Source organism: Nicotiana tabacum, chromosome 7 (genome assembly GCF_000715075.1).
Source record: "Nicotiana tabacum cultivar K326 chromosome 7, ASM71507v2, whole genome shotgun sequence".
NCBI classification, from domain to species: domain Eukaryota; kingdom Viridiplantae; phylum Streptophyta; class Magnoliopsida; order Solanales; family Solanaceae; genus Nicotiana; species Nicotiana tabacum.
Genome location: NC_134086.1, coordinates 113,470,752 through 113,490,712, shown reverse-complemented (window position 1 = coordinate 113,490,712; position 19,961 = coordinate 113,470,752). Strand labels below are relative to the sequence as shown.

At 35.8% G+C, this 19,961-nt stretch overlaps 1 protein-coding gene across 2 annotated transcripts; it reads left to right on the top strand.

Annotated features, from left to right (window-relative positions):
* Positions 1-8,228: 8,228 nt before the first annotated feature.
* On the top strand, positions 8,229-11,942 carry LOC107800752 (uncharacterized). 2 transcript variants are annotated; one of them, XM_016623979.2, is made up of 5 exons: positions 8,229-8,857; positions 9,986-10,182; positions 10,674-10,772; positions 11,041-11,092; positions 11,463-11,942. In XM_016623979.2, the coding sequence occupies exons 1-5, from the start codon at positions 8,332-8,334 to the stop codon at positions 11,600-11,602; spliced, it is 1,014 nt and encodes a 337-aa protein (XP_016479465.1). In that variant the 5' UTR covers positions 8,229-8,331; the 3' UTR covers positions 11,603-11,942. The 2 variants fall into 2 exon arrangements, with proteins under 2 accessions (XP_016479465.1, XP_016479466.1); XM_016623980.2 differs by having other exon boundaries at positions 8,297-8,857; positions 11,027-11,092.
* The last annotated feature ends 8,019 nt before the right edge of the window (positions 11,943-19,961 follow it).

The following is a 19,961-nucleotide window of genomic DNA, read 5'->3' as shown; positions in this document are numbered from 1 at the left end:
TTGTCCATGGAAAAGCGTTTTAAGACCCTTTCTGTATATGCAGGTTGATGGATAAAAGATCATGTCCGCTAAATGTACAATTTGCAGACCAAGACAAAGTTTTGTCTTTTCAAGATCTTTCATCTTAAATTCTTTCTTAAGGTATTTAATTGCCTTTTGGAGCTCTTCTGGTGTTCCAACAAGATTTATGTCATCAACATGAACAACAATTATATCAAATTCTGAATACATGGATAAATAACATTATATATATAACTTTCTTTCAGCAAATATTCACTGAGACGATAATACCACATACGCCCAGATTACTTTAAACCGTACAAAGATCTTTATAATTTGATCGAGTACATTTTCTGAGACTTTGAATTATATGCTTCAAGCATTTTAATTCCTTCAGGGATCTTCATATAGACTTAATCAAATGAGTCATATAAGTTATTTCTTGCATTTAAATGACATGACATCTCCAGGTGACTGGACTACAAGTCCGATCCTCACAATCTTTTATAATATTGTGCACTATATTATATCAAACATATCGTCGACGATCATTTTGTATCGGTTCCTAAGCGACATAACTTGTTGAGATCTCATCACTTTCTTTATTTTCAGGTACCTGAACTTCTTCTGGAGTTTCATGAAATGTTATATCGTGGGCTCTTCTAGAGCTCATTTCCTCCTCATTATGATCATTAGCTCCTATCATTTTTCAAGGATTGTTACCTTTGAAACCGATTGGTCTACCACGCCTCATGCTTCTGGCATTTTACTTGAATTATCTTCTAAGTGCCAGAAGCATTTTGCAGCTGAAATATATTATTTAATTTTGGATCAGCAAATGCTTCTGGCATTTTACTTGAATTATCTTCTAAGTGAGGATCATATTGATGATAATTCGATTCATATAGCATATTTTTCAGCTATTTATTCGATCCCCCAAATGTTAGAAAAACTAACATATATCCCCAATCTTCTTTGGGAAACATATCGTTGTGCATTGTGGTAGAGAAATTAATCATATACCACACATCAAAAGATAGTAAAAATATTTGGTTTCTGATCCTAAACCAATTGTGAGGGGAGGGTTTATCATATATTGTTGGTTTGATGCATACATGTGATGATATATGCAATTTAGAAAATTTTAGACCAACACATGAATCTTTGTCCTCATAAGCAATGGTTTAGCTATTAGTAGGAGGTATGTCACGACCGGAATTCCCACCATCGGGAGTCGTGATGGCGCCTACTCGTAGAAGTTAGGCAAGTCATGAACTTAGAAACCACGAACTCATTCGTTTTTATACATGTTTCGCCAGTTAAATTATCAATGATTAAGCATTTAAATGACAGCGGAAAATAAAATTTAGTAGAAGTCTTAAATAAATATGAAACCCAAATATCTAAAAATCAATACATGTCTCTACCCAGAACCTGGTGTCACATCATCCACGGACTACTAAGAATACTACATACATCAGTTTGAAAGAAAGATAACACTGTCTGTCTCGAATACATGAGATAACAGAATATAAAATAGGATAGAGTAGACACCGGGCATGCGGACACCTGCAAGGCTACCTCGGTGTCTAGGTGGACTGAAGACTGGCTCCCGAGATAATGTTGCTGCTCAAACGCTGCTCCGATATCTGCACATAAGTGCAGAGTGTAGCATCAACACAACCGACCCCGTGTGCTGGTAAGTGTCTGGCCTAACCGCGGCGAGGTAGTGACGAGGCTAGGACCAGACTCCAGATAAACATGTGCAGTTATATAATATATAGCGGAAAAAGTAAACAGGTAATAAACAATCAAAGCTGGGGAAGGGGAACATGTTTCGGGGGTAGCAAATAAAACAGAATATCAAAGAATAATAAGGAAACTACAATTTAACTTCTAACACGGATAAAAAGAAATAAGGCAATTTTCACTTTCAGTTTCATCTTGTTGCAGGCGTGCAACCCGATCCCATTTCTCATATCTTGTGGTAGGCGTACCACCCGCTCCCATTTCATTATATCTCATGGTAGGTGTACCACCCGCTCCCATTTCATTATATCTGGTGGTAGGCGTACCACCCGCTCCCATTTCATTATATCTCGTGGTAGGCATACCACCCGCTCCCATTTCATCGATCTTGTGGTAGGCGTACCACCCGCTCTCATTTCATCATATCTTGTGGTAGGCTAACCACTCGCTCCCATTTCCTTATATCTTGTGGTAGGCGTACCACCCACTCCCGTTTATAAGTCATCACAAAATTTCAAGAAATCCCGGCAAGGCAACAAAAATAATATAATAACTTCCCGGCAAGGGAACAACAATATCGAAACAGTCATCCCGGCAAGGGAGAATCAGCTATAACCAAATCCTAACTCATTTTGTACTCAGCTCAATTAATGACAATACTCAATCATAACTAAGATCTACGAGGATAAAATCAATCTTTACTCAATATAGGAGATCATTAATTAAAGCATCCGAAGTGCCATCTAAGAGCACAACAACGTTCAAATTTAAGACTCACGGTCATGGTCGACAGCAACGTATAGATACTCGTCACCATGCCTATGCATCGCACTCAACAAGAAGCAAGTAGCAAATAGGACTCAACTCTTAATCCCTCAAGCTAAGATTAGACCGAACACTTACCTCGAACTTCCACGGCCAACTCAAGCCTCAAACACCGCTTTTCCTCTCAAATCGGCTCCAACTCAATCGAATCTATACATAATTGACTCAATAAGTGCCAAACAATCCATTTCCAATGTTCAATTATAACTTTCCAATCATTCTTCCCAAAATCCCAAAAATCGACCCCGGGCCCGCTTGGTCAAAACACGAGGTTCGGACCAAAACCCGATCACCCATTCGCCCACGAGTCTGAATATATAATTTGTTTTCAAATCCGACCCCAAAATGAGGTCTAAATCACAAATAATCAAAAAGCCCTAACTCTACCCAAATCCCTAATTTCTACCCTTAATTACATGTTTTAGGCCTAAACATCTAGTGAGTGTTTATGGAAAATGAAGAAAACAAGTTAAAGATTACTTACCCAAGAGATTATGGTGAAGAGAAGCTTCAAAAATCGCCTAAGAGCTTTGGAGAAGAAGAGGTTTGTAAATTTTTTATAAAATCCCGAAAGTGTTCTGTTTTTGGCCTTTTTAAAATCACTGGGCGAAAATGCCCTTCGCGTTCGCGACTAACCCTTCGCGTTCGCGATGGTCAGGCTGGGTGAGCCTTTGCGTTCGCGTACACGGGCTCGCGTTCACGGAGAGTAATCTCCTCGAGCCCTCGCGTCCGCGTCCAAGGGTTCGTGTTCTCGTAAGACAACTACCCCACCCCCTGCCCAGACCCATTTGGCTTTCGCGTTCGCGTGGCTAGGAGCGCGTTCGCGAAGGGTTATCCCCCCCAAAGCCTCGAGTTCGTGGCCTGAGCTACGCGTTCACATAGAAGGAAATTCCTTCAACAACAATTAACCCATTGCGTTCGCGTGGGTACTCCCACGAACGCGAAGAAGAAAGTACCAGAAACCCAACAGCTGAGAAACCTGCAACATTTTCCAAGTCTGAAACCCTCTGAAACACATCCGAATCACACCCGAGCCCTCGGGGCTCCTGACCAAACACACGGACTAACTCACAACTTCATACGAACTTATCCGTGAGATCAAATTGCCAAAATAACCTCAAAAACAATGAATCAAACCTCAAAATCAAAGGATTTTTCTCAAACTTCATAAAACATCAACTTTAGCAATTTAGGTTCGAATCACATCAAACGGACTCTGTTTTCAACCAAATTTTACAGAAATGACTTAAACTATATATAAGACCTATACCGGGTGCCGGAACTAAAATACGGGCCCGATACCATCGCTTTCTAATCAGATTTTATTTCAAAATTTCTTAAACATTTTCAGAAAACAATTTTACTTAAAAATTCATTTCTCGAGCTTGGGACCTCGGAATTCGATTCCGGGCATACGACCAAGTCCCACATTTTCTTACGGACCCTTCGGGACCGTCAAATTATGGGTCCGGGTCCGTTTACCCAAAATATTGACCGAAGTCAAATTTATTCATTTTAAACTCAAATTTCATCATTTTTCACAGAATTTCATATTTAAGCTTTCCGGCTACGCGTCCGGACTGTGTACGCAAATCTAGGAGACTGTAAATGAGGTTTTCAAGGCCTCGGAAGCACAGAATGCAATTAAAAATAGGTGATGACCCTTTGGGTCGTCACAAGGTATTCAATGCTAAACCAGCTTGGATATAAACCAGCATTATCAAGATGAACTATCTTGATTTCATAATCTGAAAGTTATGCTCTTAATTGAGAAAAGCAATCTCAAATGCCAAACTGCATGTTAACAATAAATATATATGTAACCATCTTATATATGCATCTATAAGTGGTTCGCATGACAGGTGAATGAGTCCATATTCACCTTTTATATATTTCAGAATCAGGGGTCTTAGCCCCAACTTTAGCTGGTATAATCAATTTATTATGAGAACAAGCAACACAAGAGAATTCTTGAAGAATCTTTTAGTTCTTCAGTGTATGTTTATCTGAATTCTCAAATATCTCATTTAAAAATGGTAAATGAAAACTTCAAGTTTATCATGGCATGCACTATCTTTAGTAAACTTCTGGTTTACTGTGGCTATTTTGTATAAGTAAATTTTTGATTTACTGTAGCTGTTTTTGCATTAGTAAACTTCTGATTTATTGTGGCTACCTTTGTATAAGTAAATTTTTGATTTACTGTAGCTATTTTTGCATTAGTAAACTTCTGATTTACTATGGCTACCTTTGTATAAGTAAATTTTTGATTTACTGTAGCTGCTTTTGCATTAGTAAACTTCTGGTTTATTGTGATACTTTTGTATAAGTAAATTTTTGATTTACTGTAGCTGCTTTTGTATTAGTAAACTTCTGATTTACTGTGTTACATGATATAATACAAATTGAAGAATAAGGGGGTAACTTCTCACATACATATTTACCCCCTATGATTGTGGAAACATGAAGATTTCAATTTTTCAATCATTTGTAGTCTCAGTATGATTGTCATTTGTATTAGTAAACTTCGGGTTTACTACAACATATGTTTTGACCACAATCATATAATATGAATGACAAATTTGCATATAAGCTCTTCGGGAGCCTTCAATTTATTTTTCACAATCAAATATTACTCAAACACTACGTGTATTATGTGTCTTTTAGACAAACAGTTAGCTCTTCAGGAGCTTTTAAAATTTTTTATACTACCAAATAGTGCTCAGACACTTCTAGTATCATGAGAGAAAATCATAATCAAATTGACAATATAAGGACAATTCTAAATTTATAAATATAAGAAATTAAGAATTTCAGTATTTTTGCCACCAACTTTGTGACAAATATCTCCTTCAGGGAGAAATGCCATTAACATCTGAATATTTTATATCAAAGCGGTAACCACATAGTCATTACATCCTTCAGGGAAAGATCCATAAGTTGTTATTTCGGGGAACTCGATAACTAATCATAATATGTTAATGTGGTTGTAGTAGAAAGCATTCTACAAGAATACTTTTGCCTTGAAATGATATTTAATAAAATTTTCCAAGATATTTTACGTACAACGGGTACGTGCGACAATGATTTTTATGCCACAAAAACAAGATTTATATCCTTTGTTATTCTACCTCTTTAGGAGGTGAATTGTGGTATTTCTTCATTCACTCCAGGGAATAAAAATGTGCTTCAAAAATAATTTTGAATAGCTTATTATTTTGTTTAATTAAGCATAGAAAGACACAATTTCATAATATTTTCCTGTTTCAAGAGAAAATTTCAATTGTGTTACTTCTTAATGAGCAAATTTAAAATACGAAATATTGAGTATATATTCCATCAATCATATTACCTCTTGTGGAGGTGAATTGTAATATATTTATATCAAAAGCGCGTTCATATTTATGAGCTTTATTAATATTATCACATTCACTTCAAGGAATGGATTAATATTTATCAAAAGTTCTCATCCTTCAGGGAACGAAATATAATTATCTGAACGCACATTAATCACATCAAATTGTAATGCTTCAACCTCTTTAAAAATATTTACTACTTCAGGAGCAAATCGAGGCGTGCATTTATTATAGAGAATATTTATGTAGCTTATCTTCAATTGTAACCATAGAAAGCCTAAATTATCACTTCTGGTGGTTATAGGCATATACCACTTCTGGTGGTTAACAAAATTTAGTTACAATGAGATATACAAAACATAACCACTTCTGGTGGTTATATATTTCTTGCAAACTCTAGTGGAGTTTAAGTGGATCTAACAATGTTATCCACTTTATAATCCTTTATTGTGATAATTAGGATGAAGGAAATAAATAACAAAATAGGTACTGTATACGTAGCATATAACCAAGCAAGCGATGATAAAGATATTAAACTAAATATAAGCAAAAGGCTCAAATTACTTCACACAAATTTGGCCACTCCAGACGTAAGTGATATCCACATCTCTACCGCCAAGAAGAAAAGCTCACCACCTCAAGGATATAATCTGTCTTATGATGCTCGGAATGAACAAGATCTACCACGGATGTAGAGTATCGCCATACATCGGAGATAAACACTGAAATAGAAATTAAATTTGAAGTAAGTGTTCAAAATAGCAGAGTCTCGTGCGGATAACGTGTTATAAAATAAAGACGTTAAAATAAAGAAACCGAAGACAAGTAGAGAGAGAGATTTCAAATTCATGTACAGAATGAACTGAAATCTCCTCTATTTATAGAAGAAAGGAAGTTGTTGTGTAAACTGCTACTGCAAGCTGTTGTGTAAGCTGCTTGTAAGTTACTTGTAAGCTGCTACTGCAAGCTGCTGTGTAAGTAGGGATGGCAATTGGGGCGGGGCAAGCCTTGGCCTGCTAACATTTTGACCCGCCCTACCCTGCCCCATTTAGTATTTTCTCAGATTTTTGCCCTGCGCCGCCCCGCCCTGCCTCGTTTATGTTTTTTCATCATTTTCTTTATTTTTTCTTTTACGATATTCTAAATTAATTCTTTTAACTTTTTGAAATTTTTATTTGAACCAATTTGTTTCGTTTAGTCGTTATTTTCTTAAAAGTTGTCAAAATTGATTAAACTCCAGTCGTGTGACTATTTGTCAATTTTGAAAAATTATTGTAAAAAAAAATAGATATTTATCTGGAGGGGAATATTGAAATTCTATCTCCATATTGTATACTTTAATGCTTTATTGAGGATAACAAAGATAGCTGTTAATACTTCATATAATATTTCTCTTTCAACTTAAAAAAATAACTTAAAGCTAACGCTATGAGCAATAGTGATATTATACATGTTGAACCTCTTGAAAACTTATATTTTATACGAAATGCACGCCTGAAACAATTGACTTCTTTAATATTTTCTCTTTTATATAATTAAATAGCTGAGTTTTTTGGTCACATAATTAGTTGAGGGTTTACAATTCTTTCATAATTTTAACTCAACAAAAGTTGTAGTTTTTTTTTACAAAACACAAATAAAATTATCGCCATTTGGATACCTAAAATTCCTAGTTTTGGTGGAGAATCTCAATCTTCTACAAAAGATTGCTAGCAATTGCTTCGCAAGTCTTCTGTAAACACGACAGTTTTTCAAAAAATTGGACAAAGCTAAAAAAATAAAGAGGACTGTGGCATCTTCTCTATGGGACAGAAGAAGACTGCCACATATTCCACATATTTTCCAAATTAAAGTTTGCCCTGCCCTGCCCTAACCCACTAATTTATCAAAAAAAAAAATTTAGCCCTGCCCCGCCCCATTTAAATCTTTCCCTGCCCTGCCCCATTTAGAGTTTACCCTGCCCTGCCTCGCCCCGCCCTAATTGTCATCCCTATGTGTAAGCTGCTTGTATGTTGCTTGTAAGCTGTTACTGTACCAGATTTAAATATATCTTCCATCGGGGGTAATATTTATACATAACGAAGTACCAAAATGATAAGTTTCTTCAGGAGGCTTATTTCCAATAGAGTACCAAATAGATAAACTTCTTTAGGAAGCTTATTTACAACAGAGCATTAAATGAACATCCATAATATAATATATATTTATAACCATTCATGATTAATAAATTAACGTTTCTTACAATTCTTATATTAATAATTTTTCTATTAAAATTCATCCCTTAGTAATTTTTTGCTACCCCGAAATAACTAGTGAGGTAAACGAGCGAGCTGATTTTTGGATAAACTTTCAGGCACGTCATCGTCATTTCCGCATATAAAAACAAAAATTCAAAACTAAAATGCTTCCATTTCCATTTTCCATTATTTTCAGCTATCACGAAGAAAGCATGAAGTTCTTCCTGAATCGTCTTCGTCTACGAAATCGTCGTCGTCACCAAAACCCTAACCCTGACCTCAACCTCACAATTGCTCCTTCTTCGCTTTCTGAATTAGCTCCTGAATCCGGCGACATACAAGAGGGGGAAGCGGCGGAGGCCTCTTCCTCCGCTATGATGAACTCCGATGAGGACGAGGAGGAGGAAGAAATTGGATACGAATCGCCGGAGAGTGAGGATTCGGTAGACACTACGGTGTCGTTTTCAGTGGCGGAGGAGATTGAGGATGAGCAGGACGGCAACCATGGACGGACAATTGAGGACGAGAACCGTGGGGAGTCGGATGGTGCGTCTTCGAATAGCGTTGTGGTTGTTGAGGCTGAGAATGCGTTTATGAGGACGGGAAAACCTCCGACTGACGATTGTTGTCCTATCTGCTTTAGCAATTTTGTGGTTCCTTGCCGAGGTCCCTGTGGCCACTGGTACTGTGGTAATAAAATTTAGCTAGTCTGAAAACTCTTTGGTTCATTTACCGGTTTACTGTGATTGTTTTATTACAATATCTCTCAAGGATATGATTTGTTTTCCATGAAATCGATTTTGTGCAGTTCTATTGGGAATGAATTAGGGTTATATGGAGCAGACGGATGTTCTTCCCTATTTTCTGAAATTTCTTAATTACTGGGTGGTGCTAGTGGTCGCTTCACTCTAAATTTTTATTTAGCAACTCGCGTAGGAAATTGATGGTTGAGAATGTAAAAACATCACATAAGATTATATTTAGCTCAACCTAGCTCTTGTGAAGGACCTAAATTCGATGTTAGATACAATCGAGGAATTGCACAAGTTGTAACTATGTTTTGCAGCATTAGCTTAATGCTGTTTTCTCTATAATACATTCCTTACTACTTAAAAACAAAACTATATATAGTTGGAAACCACATTAATCCTATTATTTTTAGGTTCATTAGGAGGCTTTAAAGATGTGTGGCTCATGTTAGATTATTTTCCGCAAATCATTCTACGTTTTTTCTGTTGCCTCTCTACCTTCACTAGGTAGGGGTAAGGTCTGTGTACACACTACTCTCCCCCAGGCTCCACTTGTGGGAATATACTGGATTTTTTGTTGTTATTGTTGTTGTTGTTGTTGTTGTTGTTGTTGATGTTGTTGTTATATTCTACGTTTTTCTGTTATTTGTTCAAATCTGAATTATATTAGGGTATTTCAGGAATCGTTTCTTCTGTCATTATTTAAGGTGGGAGAAGGAAATGATAACCTGATGCAAGTGTAGTCAGCAATTATTGATTAGGATGATATTTGAATCTTCTTGGGCATTGTTGGGATCTGTAATCTTATAACTTAACTAACCTTGGCTTCCTACCCTCTTGCGTGATGTGTCAAGCCTGTGCTGTACCCTTGTGTGATCGGGATTAGTTGTTTGGATGTAGGTTAGAGAAAAAGTAACTGTACTCTTGACTGCTTATTTGTTGATAATGTGAAAATCCACTTCTTTACCAGTCTACCACCACAGTTGCTTGTCTTGAAGTTATTTCGGTCAAGTTTTTCGCTATACTTCTTTTTTAACATATTCTTTACAATTGGTTTCTCCATGTGTAGGAGGTTGCATTTTGCAGTACTGGAACTATGGTGCTGCACTTCAGCCTTGTAACTGCCCCATGTGTTCGAGGAAGATTACTGATTTGACACCTGAGGAATCATTGTACTGCCAGCAGGATGCTGAAGTCATTGAGGTCTTAAAAAAAGTTAGAAAGTATAATCACCTTTTTGTGGGTGGCACATATGGCCTCATGCTGGTGCGTTGGACTCGTATGTTACTCTATCATATGTTAGATTGCATAGATGGAATTATCCTTATATTTCAAAGTGCCGATTGGACTATCTTTCTGGACGTTATCTCTCTATGTTACACTTGCAAGTTTGGATTGGTATCTATTTGTGCATTGTCCTTTGTAGTGTCAAGCTGAAAACAGAATATCTTCTTGCCGAATCCATTAATTTCAAGTTCAAGATCATGTGCTTGGAAAGAAAAGGTCATTAGTGTGTGATTTCCCCAAATCCAGCAAGAGATTACGCGAATTAGTCAATGTTTGTCATATTAGTTGAATTGATCTGATTTTGTGCTGCCTTCGTACTGGTGATCATTCAATAATAGCAGAGAGCCACAATTTCTCGTGGTTTCTAATGCTGCACTTTCTGCGGACATGATTACTGGTTTACCATTAAGTAATAGCAGAACACCATGTTTTCTTTTATTTTTTAATCCTTCTCTTTCTATTTTCTGCAGAAGGTGCTTGGGCTGCCCTTTTACATGAAGAGAGTGTTTAATGAAATGTTGAATCCTGATAGGCCTGGTGCTCATTTGAACAAATTGCGAATTTTTGCTGTAAGTTCATTTGACAGCTAAATGCGTTGACTCCTATGCATAATGCAATCTACTTCAGTCAGCTACCTGTAGTATTTACATTTTATAGCTCTACAGTCTCAATTTATTTCCTCAACATTTCAGAAGTGAACACTGAAGCCTTATTATCTTCTGGCCTTAATGGTTGTTATAGGTTTCTTTTCAGATCTACTATATTTATCTTATGACATGTTATTTGTAGTGACCTCATTTCTTGAACTTATCCGCTGAAGCAGATAATTTCTTGCAGATGTTCCTGGGACTCCTCTACACACTCAGCCCCTTTGATTTTCTCAGAATAGGTACTCACATCTGCTTGTTGAACTTGATGGATGTAGAATTAGAAGAATGATAGACTTAAGCAATTTGATGTAGTCTGGTCTTTTAGTGCAAATATAAACTATGAATCTCTGTGGCACTACTGGGAGAAGTGCTACTGATGGGCATGTGAAGACAAGCTGAGAATATGCATCTTCTTGTGTCTTACTAATACACCTTTGTCCTTTATTTATTTGCTATGTGAGCTTGGCTAGGCTGAGCTTTTCTTTCTCCATCCTGCCCTGCATCTCAGGGTGCTAATGGGTATTTTTATTGGCGAACAACTCAAGATGCGTTTGCCTTTTCCAGTTATATTATTTCGTTTAACGTAAGTTTATTGCCATCTTACTGCAGGCCGTCAAAATGTCATTGATGTCTTTGATTATTCTGCCATTGCACTTTCGTCAGTGTTTTATCTGGTTGGACTTTACCTTCGACGAAGGCGTTTTCGGCATGTTAGGGACATGGCTGCTGCAGATTTTGCTGCTAATTGACAGCTACCAAGTGATGAACCAGACTTGTAGTCAGCTCATTGTGGAAGATTTTGGATTTTTAAAGATCTTGCTCTCCTTTTGTGGGTTTTCGACATCTTCAAAGTATGCTTTGGCAAGTTTGAGACGGTCTTGCCTCAATTCTCTTACTTTGCCTGCCATTCTGTACAGATAGATATGTATAGTGTATACTCACTTAGTTAATCTCTTTTCCATTTTGTCACATGTTGAATCTTGCCTGAAATGAGAATATATTCCTACCATAAAACTGCTAGAGTGTTGTACTACTTGCGAGTTTATGACCTTACTTGAGCAAGCCTTGTTCTATAGGCTCTTACCACTATTTCCTTGAGTTCTAAGGAGTTTGTTTGTACCAGTTTTTGTTTTCTTATATTGTTTCTGTTACTATTTAGTTGGGTTGCATTGATGCGAAATACCCAGCATCAATGTGGAGGGATCTGGTATCATAAGAGCTTAATTACTTATTTGGGTACTACTCCACAACTTGTAATTATACCTGCTTTTACATCCATAGCATGAAAAGTTGGTGCTATTGAGTATGTACAGTTGCATGTAATAAGGGCGACAAAAAATTTAGATATTCTCGTGTTATAGGCTTACTTATATAGTTTTTGACTAAATCCAAAGGAAACTCAAACGAAGGAATAATGCGATCAAAGAAGGAAAACAAGAGAGTTCGGCTAATTATGTTCCATGGGGAAGAAATAAAAGAGGCAGGGAAAAATAAAACTGCCTAAAGCTTGCAATGATGCTTTGGCAATATATTGGGGTGTTCGAACCGTCGTATCAAATTGAGAAGTCAAACCAAATAGACTTAAAAATCCGACTAGGTTTGGTGTTGAGTAAAAAAATTCGAACCAAACTGACATATAAATATATAACTTTTTATATATACTTTATATGGAATTTTGATTAAAAAATATTTAGAAATATTTGGAATCCTTCATGGAACATAATATTGAATAGAACTATGAAGTGCATTCGTTTTTATTTATTTTAAATAATAGATTGTATTACTTTCTTATTAAGTGTTATTGATGTATCAATCATCTCTTTATTTTTTAATTTTCATATGTCAAGATTTCCTACATCTTTTTCGAATATGGTATTTCGATAATTTAAAATTACATAGAACATATCATTATTTAGGTATCATATTGATTTTTATGTTTAATTATTAAATTCGATTGACCTTGAAAGCGTACATCAACGAAAAATTATTGTTAGACGGCTAAGAAAATAAACATCATGTGTTACTAAAAAAATTCTCCCGTAAGAATATTTTAATAGATCATATGTTTGTTATTTTTTTAAAAATTTAGTAAAATATATTCACTAATCAAAACTTTATCGATAACTTTATTAAAGTAAGATTGAAATAATATTCATGTAAAAAAAATCCGAAAACCCCAACAAAACTTAACCAATCCAAACCGATATAGTTGGTTTGGTTTGATTTTGATAAAATCCGAACCAACCCGATTCATATATACCCCTAGCAATATATGAGGTAGCATTAAACAAAAGCGATAGATAGGCACTATAATAGTCTGGAGTTACAAACAAGAGGAATTTTCAGAAACCACTATTGTTTAGTGGCAATTAACATCATATAGCTTCCATATACATAATTACTTCCTATAGCTACTATTCAGTTGTTATGTTAGTGTATTCGCTGTATTCGTGCTACTGTATTCATGAATACAATAGCAAAAGTCGTCTAAAAAACAGGGGGTTACAACTGTACGTGACTGTATTCACATGTATTTGCGCCATGTATTCATGAATATAATAGCGACATTCACCTTAAAAATAGGTCTGTTCAGCCATCTAATAACGGAAATAGGATCAATTAGCGTGATACACTCCTAATATAACTCAACAAAATCAATTCTAACACGCCTCATTATCAAACCAATTAATTAGAATGATTTTTTCAGTTGTATATAAATGTTGTATTTAATATGTTTCAATATTTGTTTTTTACTGTTGCATTCATTAGATTCAATGTTTGTATTTACTGTATTACTATTTTGTATTCAGTGTACTCAAATATATTTGTATTAACAGTATTTTAGTTATTCCTTGTATTCACTGTATTTCTATTTGTATTAAGTGTATTTTATTGTATTTCACTGTATTTTAAAATTAAATGTATTCACTGTTTATATTCTGTTCTATTTCAATGTTTGTATTAAGTGTATTTCAATATTTATATCTTGTATTCATGCATACTATATGTACAGTATGCATGAATACAGGTGTATTCAGTTGTATTAAAAAAATTCAGACCTTCGAAATATATACATACTGGCAAAAAATGTATTTATACAAAAATACAATGTGTTTGAGTGAATTTGTACATAATACAATGTATTTGTATCGTTGTATGTGACTAACTAGCAAAGAGAAGAAAGTTCGTCGGCGATGGCATTTTTTGGCCAGGCAAAATACTCTATACATTGTATTAAAACTAAAAATGGAGACGAACAAAAACCTAGGCCCTCAAATCTTCTACGGCGTAGAAAATATTGCAGTATCCGTTGTTCATGTTACAATACCCATGCTCTACTCGGATTATTCCGACATCGTTTTTGCTCCCCGCGCAGTGGCCTTAGCCTCATAGCGACGAGCCCCTCCTTGCTATGGAGGAATCTGATTTTGAAGAAAAGGTCTGTCTTTCCCCTCTTTCACCCAACAACTTAGAAATATTTTCAATTGCAGTAACCCTAGAGGATTCGGCCAGAGAATTCACGATTACAAACATGTATTTTGCTCGAAGAGAGAGCAGGAAGAGAAAGAAAGAGAGAATCGTGTGTTAATTAAAAGAAAGAGAGGAAAAAAATATATAGCGTATTTCACGCCTCAATGGTAGTATATACTATAAATACCTATTTCGCTATAAAATATAAAAGGTAACTATAGAAAATAATATTTTAAAATAATTTTGGTTTATAATAAATAGAGTGTATACCTTTGCTAAGGTAAAATTTCCTACAAACAATGGTTGCATATGGATATTGTTTCCGCAATTCTTGAGCGACCTGTTTGCATAAGTGTCCCTTGTATTATGACACCGTTGCACGGTACAAAAAAGTTTTTGCATCGGGCAAAGCTGTTCAAATATTCAAGCAATGTGTATCGTTATAAGCTATTGAGGTGCTTTTTTTTTTTTTGGTTTAGAAGATAAACATATATTAAGATTAAGTGTTGCGTACAGAGGGCGGATGCTTATGTTGCATCCTGTTACATGATAATGTACTAGTAGTGGGTACCAAACTATTATACAAGCTGATATTAATACTACTATCTACTGCATTACTATTACAATAGCCATTTATAGCATCAGAGTTATTTGAGTTAGTGATGAAGTCCTCCAAAACATATCCTTGCACTGCACTCCTTTCTTGCTCAAAACCTGACCATGCAAAATCTGGATTGTCTTCCAAAATACGCACCGCTGAGTTAAGGTCAAAATTGCAGCCTACCTTTGCTAGTTTATCCGTAACCCTATTCTGCTCTCTGTACGCATGTTGTACTACTGGCTTACCTAACCTGTCCAGGAAGTACCTGCAGTCAGTTAACAAATTATCAAATGAGATATTGTTAGAGAAGAGTAGTGTGATAATGTCTTGTGAATCCACTTCTACCTCCAGTGGAATGAGGTTGTGTGTGTAAGCCATCTGAAGTCCCTGTAACAAAGCATGCAATTCTGCTGAAGTTGATGAATCTCTTGGGACTGCCGCTATAAAGCCCAACATTCATTTAGCTTTTGAATTTCGAATTAGTCCACCAATGCCAGCCTTGGTTGCTGTATGTGCTCTATCAGTATTTAGTTTATAAAAATTTTCTTTTGGAGGTTTCCATTTTAGATTTTGTTGTCTTTTTTTTAAACACAAGTATGCTTATTAGCTACTAGGTAGGTGTATTCTGCCCATTGCTGAGTTGTTATTTTAACTGAAGTCGTGTTCATAGCATGCTTATAAAAACGGTTATTATTACGTGCTAGCCATATATTCCATAAGCTTAGAGGCAAGTATGTAGCTGGATTCATGTGATAAGGAAATTGAAGAGCCTAACAAGTTATGAGGTCATGTACCCAATTGCATGCGTTTGTGTAGGGTATTTTTTAGTTAATAAAATGAAGAATACCCAATTCCTACCAATATGTTTTAGCGTTTGTGCAATCAAGGAATAAATGTTTAATAGTTTCATCCTCTTGGTGGAAAAATTGATAAGTAGCATCCTGAATTAAATTAATATGCCAAGGAAGACCTTGGTAGGTAGGTAGTTGTTTCCTATGTAGAAGCCAAATGAACCCTTTGATTTTGGGTTGAACAGGAAGCTTCCATATCCAATTATATTTTGTATAACTATTAGTAGATTCAGCTAGCTGTGCTTCCCGAACTCTATACATGGATCTAGTTGTGAAGTGACCCGTTGGAGTTAAACCCCAGAAAATATTATCTACCTTATTACTATATTTGGAAAGATAAGTAGCTTGAATTGTATGAGTAATATTAGTGGGTAACTCAAGTGGGAATTTACCCCAATCCCATCCCGTATTATTTATTAAAAAGGATATAGTGATATTCTGATGGTGTAACAGTAGTGGACCCTGAATTTGTGATCTAATCGTTGTGACAGGCCCTATCCATGGATCTTCCCAAAACTTAATATGTGTGCCTTTTCCTATATTCCATTTTATTCCTAGTTGACAGTGATGCCAACCATTGATAATATTAGTCCAAATTTATGAGTGAAAATATTTGGTTGATGTATTAAGATATTTGTTAAGAAGGATGTTAGCCCACATTGCTTGTGGTAACTTAAATATCCTCCAAGCTAGACTTGCTAGTAAAGCATGGTTCTTTTGACGTAATTTTTCAATTCCTAATCCTCCTACTTCTTTTGGAATAGTTATTTCATTCCATCTAACAAGGTGTAGTTTCTTTTTTTTTTTTCTAAAGTTGTACCCCATAAAAAATTCCATTGATATTATTCCATTTTATTAACTATGTGAGTCGAAATATGAATGCACTGCATAATATGGTTCGATAACTGGTTTAGAGTAGATTTTATTAAAGTGGCTCTTCCTGCCAAAGTTAAAAACTTAGATTTCCATCATGCGAGTTTATTTTTGAAATTGACAATGAGGAATTGGAAGTCTGCATTTTTGGGTCTTGCTTGGAACATAGGAAATTCCAAGTATTTACCAAAAGATGTTCCTTCTTTGATGTTGAAAGAAGTAGTTACAAAATCTTTATCGAAGGAGCTGCAATTTTTAGAGAAGAAGATTTTTGACTTTTCAAAATTGATTTTTTGCTCTGAATGTTGGGAAAAGTTATTCAAAACATCAATAATTGCATGGAAACTTTTGATAGTAATCTTGGAGAAAAGTATAATATCATCTGCGAAGAAAAGGTGAGAGAGAAGTTGACCGTTGTTAGACAGTCGAATTGGTTTCCACTCTAGATAGTCATCTAATAGGGAGATATTACGTGAAAATAATTACATGCACATTATAAACAAGTAGGGTAAAAGTGGATCTCCCTGACGAATACCTTTTGTTGGTATAAAGTACTGAGTTTTTGAACCGTTAATTAATATAGAAATGGAAGTAGTTGTAACACAAGACATAATTAAGGAAATCATACAGGGGGTATGTTAAAATAAAACAAGGCGCGTCTTATGAAAGACCATTCTATCCATTGAATGTTTTTTCTAAATCAAGTTTTAATAACATTGACGGATGTTTGCCTTTCATTTTAGCTAAGTAATTTAAGGTTTCTTGAACTATTATAGCATTATCGCAAGTTCTTTTGCCTTGTTGGAAACTAGTTTGTGTAGGACCTATAATTTTACTAATGATTGGCTTGAGCATTAACAATTATCTTTGTAATAAGCTTGTAGACTGTATTACAAAGACTAATAGGTCTGAATTGTTGAATTTTAGTAGGATGTTTCACCTTAGGAACAAGGCATATAAGGGTTTTGTTTAGTTTTGGAGGAATGATCTTTGAGCAAAAGATATTATTACAAAAGGAACTGACTTTATCACCTATATCCAACCAATATTTTTGGTAGAAAAATGGGTGCAACCCATCTGGACCTGGAGCTTTATATGGCTTAAAACTGTGTAACGCAGAAATAATCTCATCGTGATGAAGTGGTGAATCAAGCCTAAGTATATCATTAGTAGAGATCTGACAATTATATGTATCCGTGGTACTTTTTGTAGAAATTAACTGATCAGTTTGAAAAAGCTTATTGAAATAATTATTAATTAAGTTTTGTATTTTAGTAGTGCTTGATATCCAGTTGCCTACATTATCTTGTAAGGCATTTATTCTGTTTTTTCGACGTCTGTGAAGTGTGGACAAGTGATAGAACTTAGTATTGGCATCCCCTTTATTTAATCAATTAATTCGTGATTTTAGTTGCCAAAATTATTCTTCTATACGCAGTATGTGACTATATTCCAAGGTCAATTGAGTTTCTAAATTTTGTAAGAATATACTAGTAGGATAATGTATAGAGGATTGTATCCCGGATAGTCTAGCCAGAAGCTTTCTTTTTTGTTGGAATATATTTCCAAAAGTATGTTGATTCCAACGTGTGGCCACTACCTTAAATTTATTAATAGTAGCTAGTAAAGGCAGGTCATCCGACCAAGTGTCATGAACAAGTTGTTGAAACTGTGGGTGAGATGCCCACATCGTTTCAAATCTAAATATCCTATGTTGTATAGATTGAGGAGGTTCTAAGTTAATTAAGATTGGACAATGATCTGAGTGAGTACGAGGAAGATGCATCACAATTGTATTTGGATATAGGCTTAACCAGTCGTAATTAGCTAGAAAACGATCAAGCCTTTCTAATATTGTACGACCATGCCTTTGTTTATTAGTCCATGTAAAACGACTACCTTGATAACCTAAATCAATAAGGCTACAGTAATGCATGCAATTTGCAAATTTATCAGCCCTATTATTGTTCATAGGTAGACCTCCAATTTTTTTTTTTAGATTCTAAAATTTCATTAAAGTCGCCCCCTATTAACCAGGGCATAGCAGTATTATCATGCAAATTATTTAAGTTTTGCCAAAGAATATCATGTAACTGATAATGACGACTAACATATATTGCAAATAATATCCAAGGTGGTTTTGTGGGACAAATCTGGACCACGCAGTGTATTTCCTGATCAGAGATTCTCATTTCTGTCACGTTGATACGATCTGCATTCCACAACACCACTAAACCACCTATGAGCCCATTTGCAGGAGCTTGTGCCATATTTCCCAAATTAAAGTCTTCACGCAAGCTTGTATGGTCTTGCATGTGTGTTTCAAGTAAGATAGCTAGAGTTGGTCTATAATTATCTAGTAAAGACCTAAAGTGTCTCCTAAATTCTAGATTATGAGAGCCTCTACAGTTCCAAACTAAGAAATTCACGTATGAATTAGGGTTTTTGTGCTACACCATAGGAACCTAAGTCATTGGATGGACAGCTGTGGATGTCGTCGGATCCAGACTCAGTGGAAGTTGAAGAAGCGTCAGAATGATCACCATAGCGTATTTCCCAACCTCTGGATTGGTGGTTTGACAAAAGTTGAGACTGCATGTTACCATTTCTGGTGGACACTTTAGAATGAACTTTTTTCGAACTGTTCTTTGAGGTTGTAGAATTGAATCCCTTTTAACTAACAAAATTCCGTTCTTGTCTACCTCATCTTTCCAAGTATTGTTGTCAGACCTTCTCTTGTGTCTCTGTCTAGTTCGTGTGGAGATTGAGGAGGTAATTGTGTTGGACTGTTTGGTGGGGTGAGGCTCTCTAGAGGACTCAGTGGGCTCGAGTAGGGGGAGAGTGTATTGAATGAGTCTAGTGGTTGGAACCAAGGTGCATAAACGTGAACCATGTGATGAGATGGGTAGAAGGGTAGGAGACTAACTGTTTGGTCCCAAGTCGGGCTCATCTGAGTCATTGGATATGGCCACTGCTGATGAGTGGAACTGGAAGCCTGGTGTTCCACTGGAAGAGGTGTCTGAGATGTGTACCATTGATTTTGATTGTAAGCTTCCATTCCCAGCCTCATTCCTTCTGTCACTATTTCTGCTAAATGAGTTGGATTTTGGACTAGTAACACCACCTCTTGGTTGTTCAATTGTAGAGTGAATATTAGAGCATATCCCTGTAGTCCCATTTCCAACCAAGATTGGAGTGGGAGGTCCGTGGACATCAGCTGAGATGTGTAGATTAGGGGCGATGAGATTTGAGGTAGTTGAGGTCCCACCATTGTTATACGAGGGAGATGAAAAAACCGATTGTTGATTTGTA